General features: G+C 42.6%; 1 protein-coding gene across 3 annotated transcripts in view; it reads right to left on the reverse strand.

Annotated features, from left to right (window-relative positions):
• Positions 1 to 19979, reverse strand: part of ATRNL1 (attractin like 1) — a 506943-nt gene that overhangs the window by 375614 nt on the left and 111350 nt on the right. For all 3 annotated transcript variants that reach the window (XM_037063826.1, XM_037063827.1, XM_037063824.1), the window contains exons 16-18: positions 13285 to 13498; positions 11252 to 11440; positions 3850 to 4068 (exon numbers count right to left, since the gene is read on the reverse strand). In XM_037063826.1, the coding sequence (XP_036919721.1) occupies positions 3850 to 4068; positions 11252 to 11440; positions 13285 to 13498 (622 nt within the window). The remainder of the gene's footprint in view (positions 1 to 3849; positions 4069 to 11251; positions 11441 to 13284; positions 13499 to 19979) is intronic.

The following is a 19979-nucleotide window of genomic DNA, read 5'->3' on the forward strand; positions in this document are numbered from 1 at the left end:
TGGCCTGCAAACTAGGCATGCGCCCTGACTGGGAATTGAACTGCGATCATGTGGTTCACAGGCCCGCGCTCAATCCACTGAGCTTCACCAGCCAGGGTAAAATATAATTTCTAATGATGAAAAGTAAAATATGCAAAATGAAAAATAAATTCACTGGAGAAAGAAGAGTCTCTTTCTTTCTTCCTTTCTTTCTTTCTTTCTCTCTCTCTCTCTTTCACTCTCTCTCTTTCTTTCTTTTTTAGAGAGAGGGGAAGGGAAGGAGAAAGAGAGGGAGAGAAACATTAAAGTGCGGTTGCCTCATATGTGTCCCCTACTGGGGACCTGGCCTGCAACCCAGGCATGTGCCCTGACTGGGAATCGAACCAGCAACCTTTTGCTTCACAGGCCCATGCTCAATCCACTGAGCTACACCAGCCAGGGCAGAAAAGTCTTTTCATTGAATGCTGTCGGACACCTAGATACACTGGCAAAGGAGTGAAGTCCCTCTCTGACAACACCTACACAAGGTGATCAAAACAGATCAAAGACCTCAATATAAAAGCTAAAACTATTACACTTTTTGTATTTTTAAAATTTTTATGTGTTGACTTTAGAGAGGGAAGAAGGAAGAGAGAGACAGAGAGAGAGACAGAGAGAAACATCAGTCTGTCATTCCATTTATTCACACATTCATTTGTTGCTTCTTATACGAGATCAAACCTACAACTTGGTGTATCAGGACAATGCTCTAACCAACTGAGCTACCCAGCCAGGGCAAAGCCATTAAACCCTTAAAAAAAAAAACAGGCATATATCTTTGGTATCTTATGTTATGCATGGTTTCACGGAATGTCACAAGAAACAAAGGATAGGATAACAACAACATTAAAAACTTCTGTGATTCAAAGGACACTACCAAAAAAGTGAAAAGACAACCCACAGAACAGGAGGAAATATTTACAATTCAATTTTTGACATGGGATTTGTATTCAGAATATGTAAAGAATTCTTACGGTTCAATAATAAAAAGACAAATACCACAATTCAAAAATGGGCAAAGAACGTGACAGGTATTTCTCCAAAGAAGACATACAAGTGGCCAGAAGCACATACAAAAAAATGTTCAGCATCATTAGCCAAGAAGAAATGGCAAATTAAAACCACAGTGAGATACCACTTCACTGTCTGACAAAGTTGTGGAGTTACTGGAACCCTCGTGCACTGCTGGTGGGAATGCAAGACAACGCAGCAGCTTTCAAACAGTCTGGCAGCTCCTCAGAACATTCAACAGAGTTTCCATTTAACCCAGATAGTCCATCCCAAAGTAATGAAAACATGTCCACACATAAACTGGTACATGGATGTTCACAGAAGCACCATGCAAAAAGCAAAACCGGGGAATGCCCTAATGTCCATGAAGTGCTGGACGAATCGTCAAAGTGTGGTACCCTCTTAGAACAGAAAATTATTTGTCAAAGAATCTACTGGGACCTACTATAACATGAATAAACCATGAAAATGTTATACATAGGCAAAGAAGCTCGTCGCAAAAGACTACAATTGTATGATTCAATTTATATAAAATATCCAGAACAGGCAAACCCACAGAGATATAAAGATCAGTGGTTGCCCAGGGCTGACAGGGGTAAGTGGGGGTTCAGCATCCAGTGACTGCTAATAAGTATCTTGTTTCTTTGGGGGATGATAAAATGTTTTTAAATTCACTGTACTGATGGGTGCATAATTCTGTGAATATAATAAAAACCACTGAATTATACCCTTTCAAAATTTTAATTTATTGATATTTTGAGAGAGAGCACAATGTGGATTTGTTGCTCCACTTACGTCTGCATTCTTTTGCTTCTTGTATATACGCCCTGGCTGGGGATCAGACCCACAACCTTGGAATATCGGGATGATAGTCCTACCCACTGAGCTACCCGTCCGGAGCTGTTATACATTTAAACGAGTAAATTGTACAATGAGGTAGTCTTATGAGGAAATGAAGCTGGGTTAGAGTACTCAGTTATTTAATCAAACACTAATGATCGCCTCTGGAGTGTGACAGGGACCAGACATACAATGGGGTATTCCCTTTGATGACTAGGTAGGTGGCGTGGCCCAGGTGAGTTTAAAAACGGGAGATCATTCTGGCCGAACCCAATCAGATGATCCCTTACAAGGCACTGGAATCTACTTGAAGAAAGAGACTGAAAGGTGAGAAGTCCCCTTTGAGTTCCTGGGACTCTACATTGCCAGGGGAGATGAAGAGGGATGTCAGGGAAAGACTGAGAATTCTTTACAAGCTGAAGTGGTCACTGCCAGACACCCAACTGGAAAACAGGCACCTCAGTCCTACAACTAAAAGGAACTGAATTCCACCCACATTAAGAATGAGCTTGGAAGCAGACTCTTCCCCAGAGCTTCCAAACTAAACTCAGCCTGACCGACACCTCGATCTCAGCCTCTGGAACCTGGAGCACAGACGCCAGGCAGGATCCATTTAAGATTCAGAACTGCTGTATGAATCAACAGTTTGCTCGTTTTTGTTTTTATATGGATTTCAAAGGTCATGCATCGGGTATGGTTCCACCCTGTGCCACATCCCCTTGTCCGTCCGGTTTCAGTGCAACAAACTGCCAGCATCACACCTAGAGTGAATTCTGACATAATCTCTCTACTTCTCTGCTGCAGCATTTTCAAGAGCCCCGGGAAAGCTACTAATCAGACATGCGGACTCAGAAGTGCACTACCCCAGAGGCACCAATCAGCCAATGGGAGACGAGAGTTGGTGGATAAATGCCCGCCCCTCGCTGTGCCTTGATGAGTAAACCTCTGAGGAACCTTCCACGAGGTTCTTCCGAAGTCCTCGGTGGGTCTGAGTCCACATCTCCCTATGTGGGAGTCACCTGAATAATGCACTTTGATGGGGGTTTTCTCTGTTCTCTGAAATTCTCTCCCACCTCAACGGTGCTTCCTAGGTTCACCTCCCAAATAAACGATCCTACCCAGTCCTGAGTCAAGCTGCTACCTGTTCTAGAACACTCTTTCCCAGGATGTGCCCAGGATTCCCTCCCTCCTCTACATATTACTTGTCACCCCTCAGTAAGAGCTTCTCTTACCACCCTACTGAGACAGCAAGCCTCATTTCCCCCTTCCTTGCCTTATTTAATAGCACTCACCACCACCTAACTTGCTATGTGTGTGTACATGTAACTAGTTTTATTAATTTCAATTAGAATACAGTCACCATGGCTGCAATGATTTCAATCTAATTTGTTGTTACATGTCTAACATCTAAAATACTCCTACACATAGTAGGCACTGAAAAATATATTGAATAAATTAATTTTTCAAGAAGGCTGATTTATTCAGTATTAGAAAAGACTTCCTTCAGGAGGGGACCTGAAACACGAGTTATTGACCTTCAAAACTGAATAGTAGTAGATACCAATGGGCTTCATCATAGAAATTAGAGAAAATTCCCATACTTAGCATGAAGTTTGACCGGACCCTCAGACTTACCTTTGAATTCTAAGACGTTATAATACTAGGACAGAAAATAGGCATAAGCCAATATTATTTCATCTAAACAGCTGACATGAAACCAAACCTAATAATTACATGCAAAGCATCTGGTTACCCTATTTCATGATTCCAAACAGAACAACATCTACCCAACAGAAACAGGTATAGGGAAGAATATTTTTTATCACTGAATTTTGAGCCTCGTCTTCATTGTTATTTGTTTGTAAATCTTTATGACAAGAAGGGAAAAATATTTTTGGTTTTGAAATTGTTTGAACAATAACTTGATTGAAAAACAGAATTGTTGGAAAACCTGAAACTGTTTCGTCGCATTCTTATTACCTGGACACTGGATAAAGGACCACTCGTAGTTCTTTTCTTTGGGACAGAGGCTGCTGTCAAGAACCACCTCGTTGCTGTGCATCCCGACAAGCTTCAGGGGTCCGCGGGAAGACCCTTCCACGCAGTGTCCTCTCCCCGTATTGCTAGGGTCGTTGCACCAGCCACACCCAGGCTGCTCCAGACACTGTCCGCAGGTTCTCAACCCGGAGCAATTCTGAGCTGCATGACAAGAGCATGAACAAGCACGTTATGGGACATTCAAATAGAACTGTAAGCTAACGGAAAAAAAAAAACATGATCTGGAAAAGAGACTGTGGGAGGTCATCTATAGTTTAAACAGTTTTGTAACAACGCCTAAAGAGCAACTACTTAGAGCAAAGAAAATATTCGTCATGAGCAAAGAGGACATAAAGGAGATTTGAGATTAAAAATGTGTGGTGACTATGACAGGAAGAAAAATGAAGTCAGAACTTAAAGACTCCTGAACTTTGCCAGGATGCAGGCCTTCCAGGAGCCTATCCAGGCCCCACGGCCCACATTTCCAGTTGTCTGGGTTGTAGAGCCCCATCAGATGTTCCCGTGCCCAGTGAGGGCCTCCGAGGAAAACCTGCTTCTGCTCAGTGTGCGGGTGATACCTGCCCATCTCCTGGGAGAGCCGAGCCACCTCGGGACCGCCTCGCGTGGACGCTCTTTCCAGGGGTCCGAGACACCAGTGTTTGGCTACCGTGTGATGAGTGATCTGGATCTCACCCAGACAGCCAAGCTGAACGGGAACGCGGAACCCGGGTCCTCTGCCTCACTCAGGCAGCCAGCCGACTCTGACTTTCAGGGCTGCAGAATCTATCACTCCGAGACTCCGAGACTCCCTCCCTGAAGCTCAACCTTTTTTGTCCAATTGATGTGTAACCTATGACCCTCAACAAAGCCTACCAATACCGGGTGTCTTTCCCAAGGATGAACTTACTATATAGTCTGCCACCACGGTTTTATAACAGTTCCCGTGTACCCAACATTGGGCTGAGACTGTAGTACTTTTACTGAGATTTTGCTAGAAGAGGCACACTTTGTCCTGGAAATTGTGCATCCACAGAAGATGGTGACAGGGGACCAGGCACCGTGAACAACGTGTTCTAGTCACACTGTTTCCCGAAGGGGGAAAAGAAGAAGGATATCTGGCAGACTCAATTTCCCCGTTGTAGGAGGAGTCACTTAATTGCCACTCGGTGTTCTAACATCACTGGAAACAAAACCGTTCCCCAGACCGCTGCAGACAATGACGCGAGCGTCTCAGGGGACATCAGAGATTCAATATGGAGAACTGTGCAGGGTAACAGAATGTTGGTTAAAGTGCTCATCAAGTACAGTATGATTTGTGGTTACAAATTTTTTGCATGTGAAGCATTTCAGAAATTGGATATAAGAAGGTGGAAAATGAGTAGCATCTCCCTGGTTTATGAATAATAAAATTAAAAGATGAAGAATATTTATTCTTTGAGTCATTAAACACAAGTGACGAACGTTAACCCTGTAGAAAATTCATTCTTGAGCATTTAATGCTGACTCGAAAACTGGCAGAGTCTAATGGTTTTTCTTTTTCTTATAGAAAAAAATAATGGCATGAAAGCGAAGTTATGGATGGTATGGAAGCTACGTATGAGCTACAAGCAACTAGAGTAATCATTTGTACTTTATTTTAGGCTTTTGAAAGATGAAGTTGTAATATTTTTACTATGGTTTTTGGTGTAGAGAAAAATTGGAAAAATCCATCTTCAGGAAAGTGTGCCATCAAATGATGACTGAAGACTTCCGGTTCCCAGGCCAGCGGGTGAGGGGCTTAGGAGCCTGCCGTCCATCCTAACGAAAAGAGAAAAAGCTGCACAAACTGAAAGATCACCAATTCGTCTTAGATCCACCCGGGCAGTGAGGTCTCAGGGCGCACCACACCCCTCAACCTGCACAGGCAGACAGGCGGACCGAGAACGTCTCAGTTCACCAAGGCTACCTCTGCAGGAACAAAGGCCAGGGTTAGCCGACCGAGCTGTAACTGATGAACTGCTGGAGGCTGACCGCGACGGTTCAAGTCTCCGGGGGCCCCAGTCACAGGAGGCACCCACACCCCTGTGAGCTTTATCTGCAGGAGCTCTGCCAGGTCCCCGCGGGAAATACCATGGGAAAAGCCCCCTGTGCTCCAGGCAGGAGGGAGAGGAAAAGGAATCACTCTAAGATATGCTGGAGCATTCTGCTCTTGTGGAGAAACCCTTGGAGAAACTGTTGGACAGAGCCTGAACAGCTGGGGTGTTATCAGATCCTACCTGACCCGATTACAGGGAAATAGCTAACACAAGCACGGGTCGGGGAAGAGAAACACACAGACTCAGGTCCCCCCAGCCATTTGATACCATCCAAGAGAGGGGGAAAATAACAGGAAGCTCGTGAACTTCACAGTATGGGGCAGAGGCCCACCAAAACACTGAGGCCTGATCACAGAACAATAAAGCACTTCTCCTCCCTCACACCTTCCCACTACATCACTAAAGGCCAACTTCCAGCACTTTCTGTTACCCGTATATCATATCTGGCTATCAAGAAAAAAACTACAAGGCACATGGAAAAGCAAAAAGAACACCAATTCCAGACACTGGACGAGCAGCAGCCCAGACATGACAGGGATGCTGGAATTACCAGACTGGGAATTTAAAACAACTCTGATGAACAGGCCGTGGGCTCTAACAGGTGAAGTCGACAGCATGCAAGAACAGACGGGCAACATAAGCAAAGCTGCACGTAAGAAAACCTAGATGACCTTGGGTTTGGTGAGACTTCAGTTGTGACACCAAAGGCACAACCCACGAAAGAACGAATTGATAAACAGAACTTCATCAAAATTTAAATTTATTCTTCTCTGCAAAAGGCACTGCTAAAGAAATGGAAAGGCAAGACATAAACTGAGAGAAAATATCTGAAAAGGGCTCATCTGATAAAAAGGGCTGTTACTCAAAATACACAACCCTTAAACCTCAACATAAGAAAACACAACACCCATTTCAAAAAATGGGCTAAAGACACTTCACCAAAAAAGATACACCGATGGCAAGGATGAAAAGGAGCTGCACGACTTACGTTATCAGGGAGCTCAAACTGAAACAACAGTAGTACCACCCGGCCTAGCATGACATGGAATACCCAGAACCCTGGCATCACCAAATGCTGGAGACCCCGTGGAACTGGAAGGAAACACAGTAACTCCCAATCACTGCTGCTGGGAATGCAAAATACAAGAACTCTGGAAGACAGTTCATCGATTTCTATGAAACAAAACACACTTTACCATACTACCCAGCAATCGCACTCTTGATGTTCCCCATTAAAAACTGAAAGTGTACGTCCACACAAAGACCTGCACGTGGAAGTTTACAGCAGCTGTTGGCACAACTGTCGAAACTGGGAAGCACCCAAGGTGTCCTTCAGTAGCTGGACGAATACATAAACTGTGGTACATCCAGACAACGGAGTACTATTCAGCCCTAAAAATAAATGGCCTATCATGAAAAGAGATTTAAAAGTGTAAATACATATCACTAAGTGAAAGAAGTCAATCAGAATAGGCTACATTCTGTATGATTCCGACTGTATGACATTCTAGAAAAGGCAAAACTATGGAGACAGTAAAAAACATAATAATCATTGCCAAGAATTAGGAGAAAGTGGGGGATGAAGAGGCAGGGCGCTGAGGACTTTCATACTGTATCATACGGCATATCATACTGTAATGATGGACACACGCCACTCCACGTGTGTCAACCCCCACAGAATGTACCTCACCTAGGGTTACCCTTGATGTGAACCACAGCCTTGGACGACAGCGGTGTGCTGGTGTGGGTAACCAATGTAGCAAACACAGCCCTCGGGTGGGGGTGCTGGCAGTGGGGGAAGCTGTGGGGGGGGGGCAGAGGGTGTATGAGAACCTCTGTCCCTTCCTCTCAATGTTGCTGTGACTGCACAGTGCCCTAAAAATAAAACTTAATTAATTAAAAGAAAAAAAAAGATCACCTTCCCTAACTGTAAAGAAAAATAAAAGTTTAAATTGAGCATGTAATAAACCTCTAAAATTCTGGAAGAAATATCAATTTCTGAAATGTATACTACATTTTTGTTTCTTATTATTCCATTTTTACCATATCAATTTAATTGCACTTACATTTGAACGTTTATATATTAAGAACTAAATCTCCCACTATTGCTTCAAATAATCCCCTTGGATTTCATTTTCACAAATAGAACATCCAACCCCTTAAAATATATTAATTATTAATAATTCCAGTTATTAGCAAAGCTTTCTTAGAAACCACCAGGCAAAATTTGTCTTAAAATACATTTCTCTTCTTCAGTTTGTGAACTTTAAGCATTACTATTATAATATACTAACTGGAAAATACTGAGGAATATTGCAAACTCCCCATTTGTTCCTCATGTACGAGGAAAAGTTTCCTTCAGGTTCCATTGACCAGAAAACCTCGGGTGAGACAAAGTCTGAGGCCCCACTTCCCCGAGGCTGCACAGGGCATAGAATTTCAAAAGCTGTGAAACAAAATCCTAGCAAAGAGATAGAAACTACAAGTGAATTTAAGAAATACTGAGATATCTAGAAATTCTAACAACTGCTCACTCTCTTTTTCTGTTTATTCTTTTTGGATATATTAAATAGAAGAAAAATAAGAAATTAAAGAACATTTTTAAGAGGTGAAGAAACTACTCTTCAGATTGTAAACCAATGAGAGTCCATTTTTAAAAATCCACATCGACTACTAGAAAACAGTTTAAACAAACTACAAAACTTTGTGCCAACTGTAAAGAAAAATATCTTAAAAGTGCTCAGAGTAAAGGGGAAAACTGTTCTCCAAAGAAATAAAAATTAAGTTGGCATGAGAATCTTATCCACATCAAATGCTAGAAGCTCTAAGGAAAGAATTATTTAGAACTCCACATTCATGCCATTCTATCATTCAACTGAACATATTAATACACTTTTAGACATGCAAACACTCGAAAAGTTTACCAGCCACAAATATATTTAGAAATATTTACTAAAGACTATTCTCCAAAAGATGAACAGGTGAGAAGAAGAAATAAAATACAAGACAGATTTGTGAGTAGAGAAGACAATGTGGACCTAACGCTAAGCAATTCTTAGAAACTTCTTCAGAGTATAGGAGCTTGGGTGCGTATCCAGCTCCCTTTTCCCTACCTGTCAGCCTTTTCTATCGTAAAATATAACACACATACAAAGAAGTACATAAACCGTAATATAATATATACATTGCAATATAATACAATAATAAATTACTGTAAATAAATATTTTGCACCTGCACCCAGCCTGGAAGTGCAGCCCTGCCTCCTTTGCACCCTCTTCCCAAGCAGCACCCCAATCTTCTCCCAGCATATCCACTGACCTTCACAAGAATAACTTTTTGCCTTACTCTAGAGCTACACCTGAATATTCATTCCTGCACCGTACAATGCAGCTTTGACCACTTTTGTATTTCATGTAAGTAAGTGGAGTCACGTAGTACGTCATCTTCTGTCTGGCTCCTTGCACTGAATACTAATGGTAAGACAAAGGCCACCATCGAGGCAAGAGACGCTAAGCACCCGTCTCCACCCTGATACTCAACCTCCTCAGCAGCTGGCGCCCAGTTAGGAGATGTTTCCTGTGGTGGCGAGACCACTGTGTGCCTGCAGCGCCCCTGCTGCCATGCACTTGATCAGACAGACCACCGTTCCTTATCAAAGCTCCTAAGAAGGAACAGAAGCAGGGGGGTCAGCCGATGACATACCCAGCCACCCCCATCCCAGGAACATCTCTCCCCAGGTCCCGAGAGCCTAGGAGAACAAAATGCACACGACAACCACAGCCTGCATGCTCCAGCCTGCGCGGTGACGCTCCTGTCTCAGTCTTCATGCCACAGCGGTGCCCAGTAAGAAGCAAATACGGGCTTGGCTGGACCCCTGGGGTAAAAGACATCCTCCTTGGCAATGAAGGAAGGTATGAAAAGATCAGCGAGTCTCCAGCTGCACTGTCTTAAGCGGATGGCCACCTCTGAATGAGCTCACTCCTCCAAGCCAGAAGGGCTGATAGCTGGGTGGCCATGTTGTCTGAGAGCCACTGGATCCCAGGACAAGCCTCGCGACAGTGGATTCACCATCAAAAGGGATCTCAGAATGATGAAGCTGCTCTTTTTTGAGCAAGTGGCTCTTCCCCTGGCCGAAAAACCCCGTGCGCAGGAGAGAAACAAAAGGAACACTCAACGGCAGGCCATGCTCACTGCTGCGGGACAGTCACACTTCCCCACGATTGCGTGGCCAGTGGTGGCTCCCACAGAAGGAATCCAAGGAAGCCAGTGGGCTCATGAGCAAGTCCAGGAGCAACTGAAGAAGGCGACAGGAACAGCTGTGCCACGGCCCGCACTACCAGGAAACCTGCACGTGGCTACTTCCAGGAGGGACACCTCAGCTAGCAAAGGTCTGAGACAAATGGCTTCTAACGTCTCCCGAACAAAGGTGGCCGCACATGGTCTCCAGCTCCTGCAAGGCCACCAAGTGCAGTCAGTAGTAGTGAGCAATTCCCTTGGTGGTGACATCTGGACGCAACTTGTCTTTGCAGGAAAAGCCACACTCGTAACCACACAGTGCCCAGGACCACTGATGCCATTGGGTGTGTCCTCATCCTACAGTCCTTGTAACACAGGACACCAACAAGGGGGCGGGGTCTTCTCCTGAAACACGCCCACAGCAAGTCCAGAACCTCCCTGACCACAGGACTCACCAGGTGCTGCCCAGGCTGCATCCTGCCTTTGCAGCAAATGTGCTACCACTGATAGGATGTTCAGGCCCCAAAATGCTTACCTTGCATCTAATGATTTAAAAAGGCTTAATCTGAATTTAATCCTGAACAAACAATTAGACAAATCTGAGTTGTGAAACTTACTGAAGAACTGGCATAGGTTCTTTAAAAAATGCTGAAAATAATCACAGACACGTAGGACAGAGCACACCTGGGAAGTGAGCTAGATTAAAGGACACCAAAGAAACACAGTGAAGTGTACTGCGACCCCGGACGTGAGCCCCGTGGTGAAATGTCTGTTTGAAACACACAGAGTTGGGCCTTTGTTTGAAACATACGTGGCAGAATGTTAATACGCAGAGTAAGGTACTACCTAGCGGACCTCAAAACGATGGCATAATATAAATCAGGAGCTGGCAGCATTACTAGGTGTTAAAGCAATCTGTAACAGTATTTATTCTCATCTTCTTTAACTCCCTCAAATGTTTCATTCCTCCGTCCACCACGGAAAGGGACTCGCGCTGCGGTTCGAGGCGGAGTGACCCCAGACAAATACTCACGGGAGCAGGTGGCGGTCTGCCACTCCAGGCACTGCCCGTAGGGGAAGGAGATGATGTAGGCGTTGGAGTCCACGCAGCGCTTGGTGCTGCTGCACCACATGCACTCCATGCCGTTGCTGGTGCAGTTGGAGCAGGAGGTCCTCAAGGAGCACGGCATTTTGCATATCCTTGCGCTCTGATTGGGACTGACTGAAACGAGCCGCAAATACGGTGATTTTACTTGTGAGTGCATTTTAACACAAGTAAATGGGTTGCACGCGTTTTGCCGTTTGGGGGATACTTCAATGAAGCCAAGCGTGGGATAGAAATTAAAGCCCAAATGACATGATGATATTAAAAATGAAGATGAAACGTAATACAATATATTACAGGACTGTATACGTAAAACCTATATAATTTTATTAATCAATGTCGCCCCAATAAATTCGACATTAAAAAATAAAAATAAAGACGACATATCAATACTTCTGAAAATTTATTATCAAATTTAAAATTCATCATTTCCAGAGGTGTTTAATCCTTTATAAAATACACACAGGTGTATAATGTAAAACTATAAATATAAATGCAACACCTGACCTAGTGTTCCTACCCAATGACTAGATACTATGTACACTACCAGTATTCATTTTCCTTACCATGATTACATACACATTCCACACATTATCAAAGCAAACATCCTGTCCGTGAATATGTTAGTTGTGTAAATAATAAAATAAAATAATTTACTATAAAATTTCTGCATAGAATATATTTACCAAACTCATTAGGATGACTACTATTTCAAAAAATGTTGACAAGGATGTGGGGACTTCAGAACCTTTGTACGTGACTGTGGAGAATGTAAAATGGTGCAGCACCTATGGTGACCAGTAGGACAATTCCTCAAAAACTAAACAGAGAGTCACCGTGTGACGGAGCAATTCCACTTCTGGCTAAAGAAGTGGAAGCAGGAGCTGGGTCAGATATGTGGACACCTATAGCCACAGCATCATCATTCACGACAGCCAGTAGGTAGAAGTAACTCCAGTGTCCATCAAAGAATGAATGGGTGGATAAACAAAATGTGGTATGTACATACGATGGATAATTATTCCGGGTTAAAAAAAATAAAATTGCAACATGAATGGACTTTGCTATATGCTACAATGTGGATGAACTTTGAAGACATTATGCTGGGGAAAATAAGCAATCACAAAAGGACATACACCTTATGATCCCACATATGAGCTACCTGGAATAGTCAAACTCGTAGATACAGAAAGTAAAAGGTGGTTGTCAGGGGGAGGGGACAGGGGCCTGGGGACTTACTGCTCAATGAGCACGGGTTTCAGTTTGGGAAGATGAGAAGTCCCGGAGACAGCCAGTGTTGGCAGACACACAACAAGGGCATGCACTTAATGACACTGAACTCTACTTTGAAAAAGTGGTCTAAAAAGCCAATTATCTCACAATAAAACTGAAAAAATAGGTTGAAATTGTACATTTTATGTTACGTATATTACCGCACAAAAAATGCAATATTGGTCTAAAAAGAGAAAAGAATTCAATATTCTTTTCTCACTTTGCTTGACAAAAACCTACTTCAATAGATGTAACACAAATGTTTCTTTTTACTTTCCAACTGAAGTATAGATATGCAAGATTAAATTGGTTCTAAATTAGCTGTTAATCTTAAAGACAAATCTTTCTCCCAAAGACTATTATCATAAAAATAAGACATTAACAAATTAAGATATGTTAGTATACTATTATAACTATGAACATATGTTCAGAATCTCACTATTTCAACCAAAAAAATACAGATTGTACCTCGACAGTAAAATGTATTATTTTCACAAGTTAATGCCAGGGTCACTAGTAGTGAGTGGGGAATGTGCACGAACTGAAAAGTCTACATGGGGAGCCGCATCACAGAGAGACGGCCAAAGTTACTGCAGCTTCACGAACTGTCACAGCCTGGAAGGGGTGGTGGAGGGGCGGGGGGGGTGGAAGCATGTTTTAAAGAAATACCAGGCTGCAGAGCTACTTACCGATGGGTTTTTCACAGACAAGGCCGTCTACCATAGATGTGCAAGGGTTGGCTTTCAGGCCGGCCACCGCAGCCCTCTCCAGGTAAGCGCAGAACCCAGAATCGTTGGGTTCGCCCGGAAGCCACTGCAGGGTTGTGTTTGTGAATGAAGACATGTCTTCCCATCCCCAGTAGGATATGTTGATCTTGCGCAAGCCCACCCAAGGTGACAGTTTCTGCAAACGACAGCAAGAAGGGCATCAAAGAATAGCTGGGTATAAAAATGCTGTGTCGTATTCCTTAGCAACTCGTACATTATCATTAGAAATGACCCTGGAAAATATACATCACCGCCTTTCTAACGGCTGCCACTACCAAGGGTAATCAACAATGATGGCTCATGTTAGAGAACAATGTGGATGGAATGCTATTTTTAACTATGCTTACGTTTTGGCTGCGTGACTGGGGTTACTGTTTCACCCTTGATAACTTCATTTTCCTCCTCTATTCCAAGGGGATATAAACACTTATGTCATGAAGCAAGATCATTAAAAAATTTTAACACATTCCCACTGCTGTGACTGCCACCGCTGCTGCTGTGACTACCACAACCATCAGTGATGGAATTGATTACGGATTAAGTGTCTACACAGAAGCTGCCGTATATGCACCGTGGGGACCCGGAAAACAGCATCGACAAATGGTAGGAGGGGCTGAGTGACAACCTTGTGACAGGTTCACAGAAGGACTGAGAATAACAACCCCTCCCCCGGTTCAGACTCCTCCCACTACATTAGGACTTACAGGTAACTGTAGATAAATTAATGGTATCTATCTTCATTATCACAGAAATAAAAAAAAGAATGAGATCTTTGACTCTTGTGCCTGAAATTTAACCTACAGAGGGTGGCAAATGTCCCAAAACTAAATATTCTTAGTGCAGTCTCTACCATGTCCAAAGTAGGTTGGACACAATATAGGATCTGTATTTACGTGCCTTATTTTAATCTTACTCAATTTTAAAATGTTTTTCTCATAACAATCAAAAAACAATGATATATTCTTGGTCCAAGTCACTCTGTTTGCAAAATTTGATTAGATTATCCTTTTCTCTTCTGGTTTCTGCTTCAGACTTTTACTTTTTATTTTTTGAGAGATTATTTTTTATTTTTTTCTAGCCTTCCAGAGAAATAATTGACAAAAAGTATACATATTTAAGGTGTACAAGGTGACATTTTGGTATAACTGTGAAATTACTACCACAATCAAGCTAATTAAAATAATGGAGCACCTCATACAGTTCTCTCTTTTGTGTGTGGTGACAACACTTAAAATATACCATCTTGACAAATTTCTAATATACAGTATTAACTATAATATCTATATTGTACATTAGCTCTTCAAAGCTTACTTATCCTAGATAACTGACACTTTGCCCCCTCTGACCTACATCTCCACATTCCCCCCACCCCAGTCCCAGCCCCAGGCCACCACCATCCTACCCTCTCTGCTTTTATGAGTTCGACATTTCATAGACTCCACATGTAAGTGAGACCATACACTGCCATTCTGTATCTGCCTTATTTCAAATAGAATGAGGTCCTCCAGGTTGACCCACATTGCTGCAAGTGTCAGGATTTCCTGCTTTCTAGGGCTGAGTAATATGCCATTGTATATCTCCCATTTTCTTTATCTGTTCGTCCACTGGCAAGCCTTCAGTCATTGCCTTGACTACCATGAATAATGCTGCAGTAAACATGGGGCGGCGGGGGGCAGGTGTCTCTTTGAGGTGGTGATTTCATTTCCTTTGGATACATACACCCAGGAGTGGAACTGCTGGATCGTATGTGGTTCTATCTTTAATCTTTTTAGGAACAGCCATACTGTTTTCCAAATTGACTACACCAATTTACCTTGGCACCAATAGTGTACGAAGGGTCCCCTTTTGCCACATCTTTGTCAAAACTTATTTCTTGTCTTTTTGGTAAGAGCCACTCCGACAGGTGTGAGATGACATTTCAGCTGCTGTTAATTTGCATTTCCCTGATGAATACTAATGCTAAGCTTTCTATCACATAGCCTCACATGCCTGTTGACCATTTGTGTCTTCTTGAGGAAAATGTTTACCCATGTAATTTACCCTTTTCTTAACTGAGTTATTTCCTTTTCCATTGAGTTGAGTTCTTCATGTATTTTCAAAATTAACTCCCTATCACATGTATGGTTTACAAACATTTTCTTCCATTTCGTAGGTTTTCTCCTCTTGCTGTTGGGTTGATGTGATCCTATTTGTCTATTTTTGCTCATGTTGACTGTTTGGGGAGTCATAACCGAAAAAAAAAACATCGTCCTGGCCAATGTCAAAGAATTTTCCCCATGTTTTCTTTTTATAATTTTGAAGCTTCGGGTGTTACATTCAGATTGTTAGCCAATTTTGATTTCTGTGTGTGGCATGAGATAAGCACCCACTTCCCACTTCTGCATAAGCACATCCAGCGTCACTTCTTGAAGAGATGTCCTTCCCCCACTGTGTGCTCTCGACTCCTCTGTCAAACATCAATTGATCATAAATGCATGGATTTATTTCTGGGCTCCCACAACAAGTCTTGGCAAAGATCTCTTTGCGTTTAATATACACGAGGTTCTTTGAAATTCATGGATCTGGGGTGTCCAACCTTTGGTGTCTCTGGGCCACACTGGAAGAAGAAGAGTTGTCTTGGGTCACACAGTAAATTTACAAACACTAAGGAAAACTGATGAGCAAAAAAAAAGTTTTAAGTAAATTCATGGTTTTGTGTTGGGCCACATTCATAGCCATCCGAGGCAGCATGCAACCTGTGGGCTGCAGCTCGGACACCCTTGAATTCTAGATGTTCATGTCTCTCTCCATATTTGGAAAGTTCCTTGTCATTATTTCTGTTTTTTATTTTTTTAATTCTTATTGTATTTTTTAAATTACATTTAGTCCCCTTATACCTCCCTACCCCCTACAATCGCCACACTGTTGTCCATGAGCCCTTTTCCCTTTCTGCCCAATCCCTCCACCCCTAACAGTGCCCTTAGCTGTCACCTGCTCTCGGTGAGTCTGTTTCTATTTTGTTTGTTAGTTCAATTTGTTCATTAAATTCTACATATGAGTGTAATCATACAGAACTTGTCTTTCTTGGACTGGTTTATTTCACTTAGCATATTTCTTTAAATAACTTTTTGCTTCTTTCTCTTTTCTGTGCTTTCTGGAACTCCCATTATGCAATTATTGTTATTTATGGTCTGTCATAAATCACATCAGCTTTACTAACTCTTTTTCATTCTTGTTCCTTTTTTTCCCTCTGGCTGAGTAATTTCAAATGATATGTCTGAGATTCCCGATTCTTTCTTCTGCTTGACAAGAGTCTGTTGTTGAAGCCCTTTATGGAATTGTATAGTTTGGTCATGATGTCCTTCAACTTCATAATTTCTATTTGCTTCTTTTTTATGGTTTCTGAGTCTTTGTTGAACTCATTTGGTTCGTGTATTATTTTCTAATATTATTTAGTTGTCTATCTGTGTTCTCTTGTAGCTCACAGAGCTTCTTTTAGGTGATTATTTTGAATTCTCGGTCAGGCAGTTCGTAGATCTCCATTTCTTCTAGCTCGGTTACTGGTGCTTCATTTTATTCTTTTGGTAGTGTTACAGTTCCCGGACTTTTCCCCCTCCATCCTGTCTTTACAGACTAGTTTCAACAGGGAAAGCCCTTTCCTGTCAGCCCACCTAGAAGTTCTGGCTGGCTGTGTGCTGGGCTCCGAGTGCGCTTACTGCTGGAGCCCTTGGGTGGGCTGGCCTGCTGTTCACCTGCTGCTATCAGCGAGTGACCAGGTCCAGAACCACGGTCCACAAGGACATGCCTGGTGCTTGGGTCCAGAGGGTGAGCCTGAAACCCGGATCTGTGGGGACCAGCCTGGCACAAGGGTCCACTGGGTAGACCTGGTGACCGGGTCCTCAAAGTGTACCATGAACCTGAGTCCTGGGGGCGCAGTCTGGTACTGAGGTAAGCCTGACCCCCTGGCCCACAGGTATGGCTCTGGTCCTGAGTCAGCAGCACTCCGGCAGGGTTGGCCTGGGGCCAAAGCAATGAGGCAGACCTAGCCCTGAGTTGATGGTGGGGAGGCCTGGCAACTGAGTCCACGAAGGTAAGCCTGGCACCTGGGATGGCAGGGGTGGATCTGCAGGTTGGGTCCACAGAGGAGAACGTGAAGCCTGAGTCCACTGAAGTGGGCCTGGTCCTGGGTCCACAGGGGCCAGCCTGGCGCTGGGGTCTATTGGAGAGGACCAGGACCCTAGGGCTGCTGGAGTACAGGGCCATGGGGGGTCATCCTAAAGGCCGGGCCCATGGTACCAACCTGGAGCTGGAGGCCATAGGGACCGGCCTGGCACTGGGGCATGCCTGGTACCCGATCCATGGGGACAGGCCAAGCACCAGGGTATGCAGGGCTAGCCTAAAGCTAGCGTCCACGACAAAGTCAGGCACTCAGCTCACTCTTCCCTTTCAACGGGAGTGGTGCTCACAGGTGTCACTGCCCTGTACAGTCTTGAGGACAGGATGATAGCAGGTAATATGCAACCGCCTTGTCTACCCTCTTCTGTGAGTCCTTTCTACTTTCTGTGTTCCTCCTGGCTGCTGTAATCTCTCACCTGGATGTCTCACTCTTGTAAGAGTATTTTTGTTCACAGAGAGCTGCCTGTTCAAATCGATGCTTTTATGAGGGGATAACCACTGGGAACTCCCCACTGGTCTTCTTCCTCGCATCGTTCTTACACACTGCTACCTCAATATACATGACGATAATTTATTTTCTGAGTTACTAAGCTAATAAGATTATGTTATAAGGCTAAGTGGTTTGAAAACTCCACATCACCTTTTGTTTTCTAAATTATGGATTATACCTCTCCATTTGATTCTTTAACAAAATAGAAATAAGAGATACATGTCCAGTATTTACTCTCAATATATTGCATGAATGGTCATAGAGAGCTTATAAAGGTGGCGGTAGATCCAGAAATTTGTAAGAGTGTAAATACACTTTAAAACGTTTACAGAGTTAACACAACAAATATTTCTTAAATAAAATTAAAACATGTATCTTCAATGCGACAGCAGAGCTCATGTAACCTAGCGAAGTCGCACCGTACACATAGTAGGAAGCCGATAAATTCTGCTACATAAAGTTCGTTCGAACAGAGATAGTTACTTCCCACCAGCAGTCCCGGGGACAGAGGGAGCACTTAATAAACAATGTTTCTAATTACCAACACGCACATGCTGCTATGCCTTGTGATCCTCACACATCCCATTACTCTGAAAGATATTTTTATAACAAAAAGGCTGTAACTTTTTCACTGTTCTTGATAATAACAGCAGGAGTCGATCCACCATAGATATTTCAAATTAATGACTGTGCTTCACTCCACAGCTACCCTGCCTATACTTCCGAACTACCCATAGTAAAGACAAGTCACTTAAGATGAAGTATGACTCCCTAACTCATCATGATAAGAACCTTCAAGGAAGAGGACAAGAGCAGAAAAATGAAGCAGTTGATAAAACATTTAAAGTAACTATTACACAGTAAATGAACTGGACAGGACAGCTGAAAATGAAAGATAAATTACTGTATTAAGAAAATTCACAATAGCATACCATACATCATTGCAACATTTCATTAGCCATTTCCGATAAGTAAATGGTCATTTGACCCAGGCTATCTCTTTAAAGTATATGAATTTGTTGATCTTTATTTGCCAAGTAAAGGTTATCTTAGGTTTATACAACTGCAATAACTCAGAATATAATTTATTTTATATGAAGATATGCTTAATGGAATGTCACCTTGCAGAAGTTTCTACCTGTGAAATTTTGCTAAAGCTTAGCTTTCTAATGAAAAAGCACATTCTTCATTTGCAGGGCATGCTAACCCACACACTATGAACTCTAAGTACATCATACATCCAAAATAAGAGCCCATTCTTCATGACAAAAATAAGAAAAAATGAACAACTAAAACAAGTATTCTTGAAATATGCAACTTCTAAAATAGCACACTTCAGGGGTACAATGAAAAAAAATAAAAACAGTATTTTATAAACAAGGAAAATGGTAACAGAGCACTAATGCCAAATACTAGTACTTTCTGTATCTCAAAGAATGTGGATTTACCAATAAGCTCTTTACAAGTGATACATACTCAGCAGAACTAACTTCCAAGTGTTCACCGGAAATTATCTTTCAATTTTGTAATTAAAGAAATGGAGCTCATGTTTTCACACGAATATAAGCAGATCTTCTGTTGTATGCTCCATGTGACTAAAAATAAAACTTTTCAAATACACCTTGTCACATTCTTCTGAACCATTAAAAATGTCTAAAGGTCTCTCCTCCAGGACATAGGCCCCTCCTACCATGTACATCTTATCCTCCAGCCAGAAGACTGGTATCTCTCCAACAAACTATATTTAACCAATTACTTCAAAGTGAAATAAGTCAGACTGAGAAAGACAAATACCATATGATCTTACTTATAGTAGAATCTTTAAAAAATGGGGACAAAACTAATGGAACAACAATTTTAAAAAAAGGAAAACCCTAATTGGGTGAGCAAAAAAAAAAAAACAACTCATAGATACAGGGAAAAAAAGACTGGCGGGTGCCACAGGTGTGGCCGGCGCAGGGGGAGGGGGGTG

The sequence above is a fragment of the Sturnira hondurensis genome, unplaced genomic scaffold (assembly GCF_014824575.4).
Source record: "Sturnira hondurensis isolate 20B ecotype Veracruz unplaced genomic scaffold, ASM1482457v3 Scaffold0014854, whole genome shotgun sequence".
NCBI lineage: Eukaryota > Metazoa > Chordata > Mammalia > Chiroptera > Phyllostomidae > Sturnira > Sturnira hondurensis.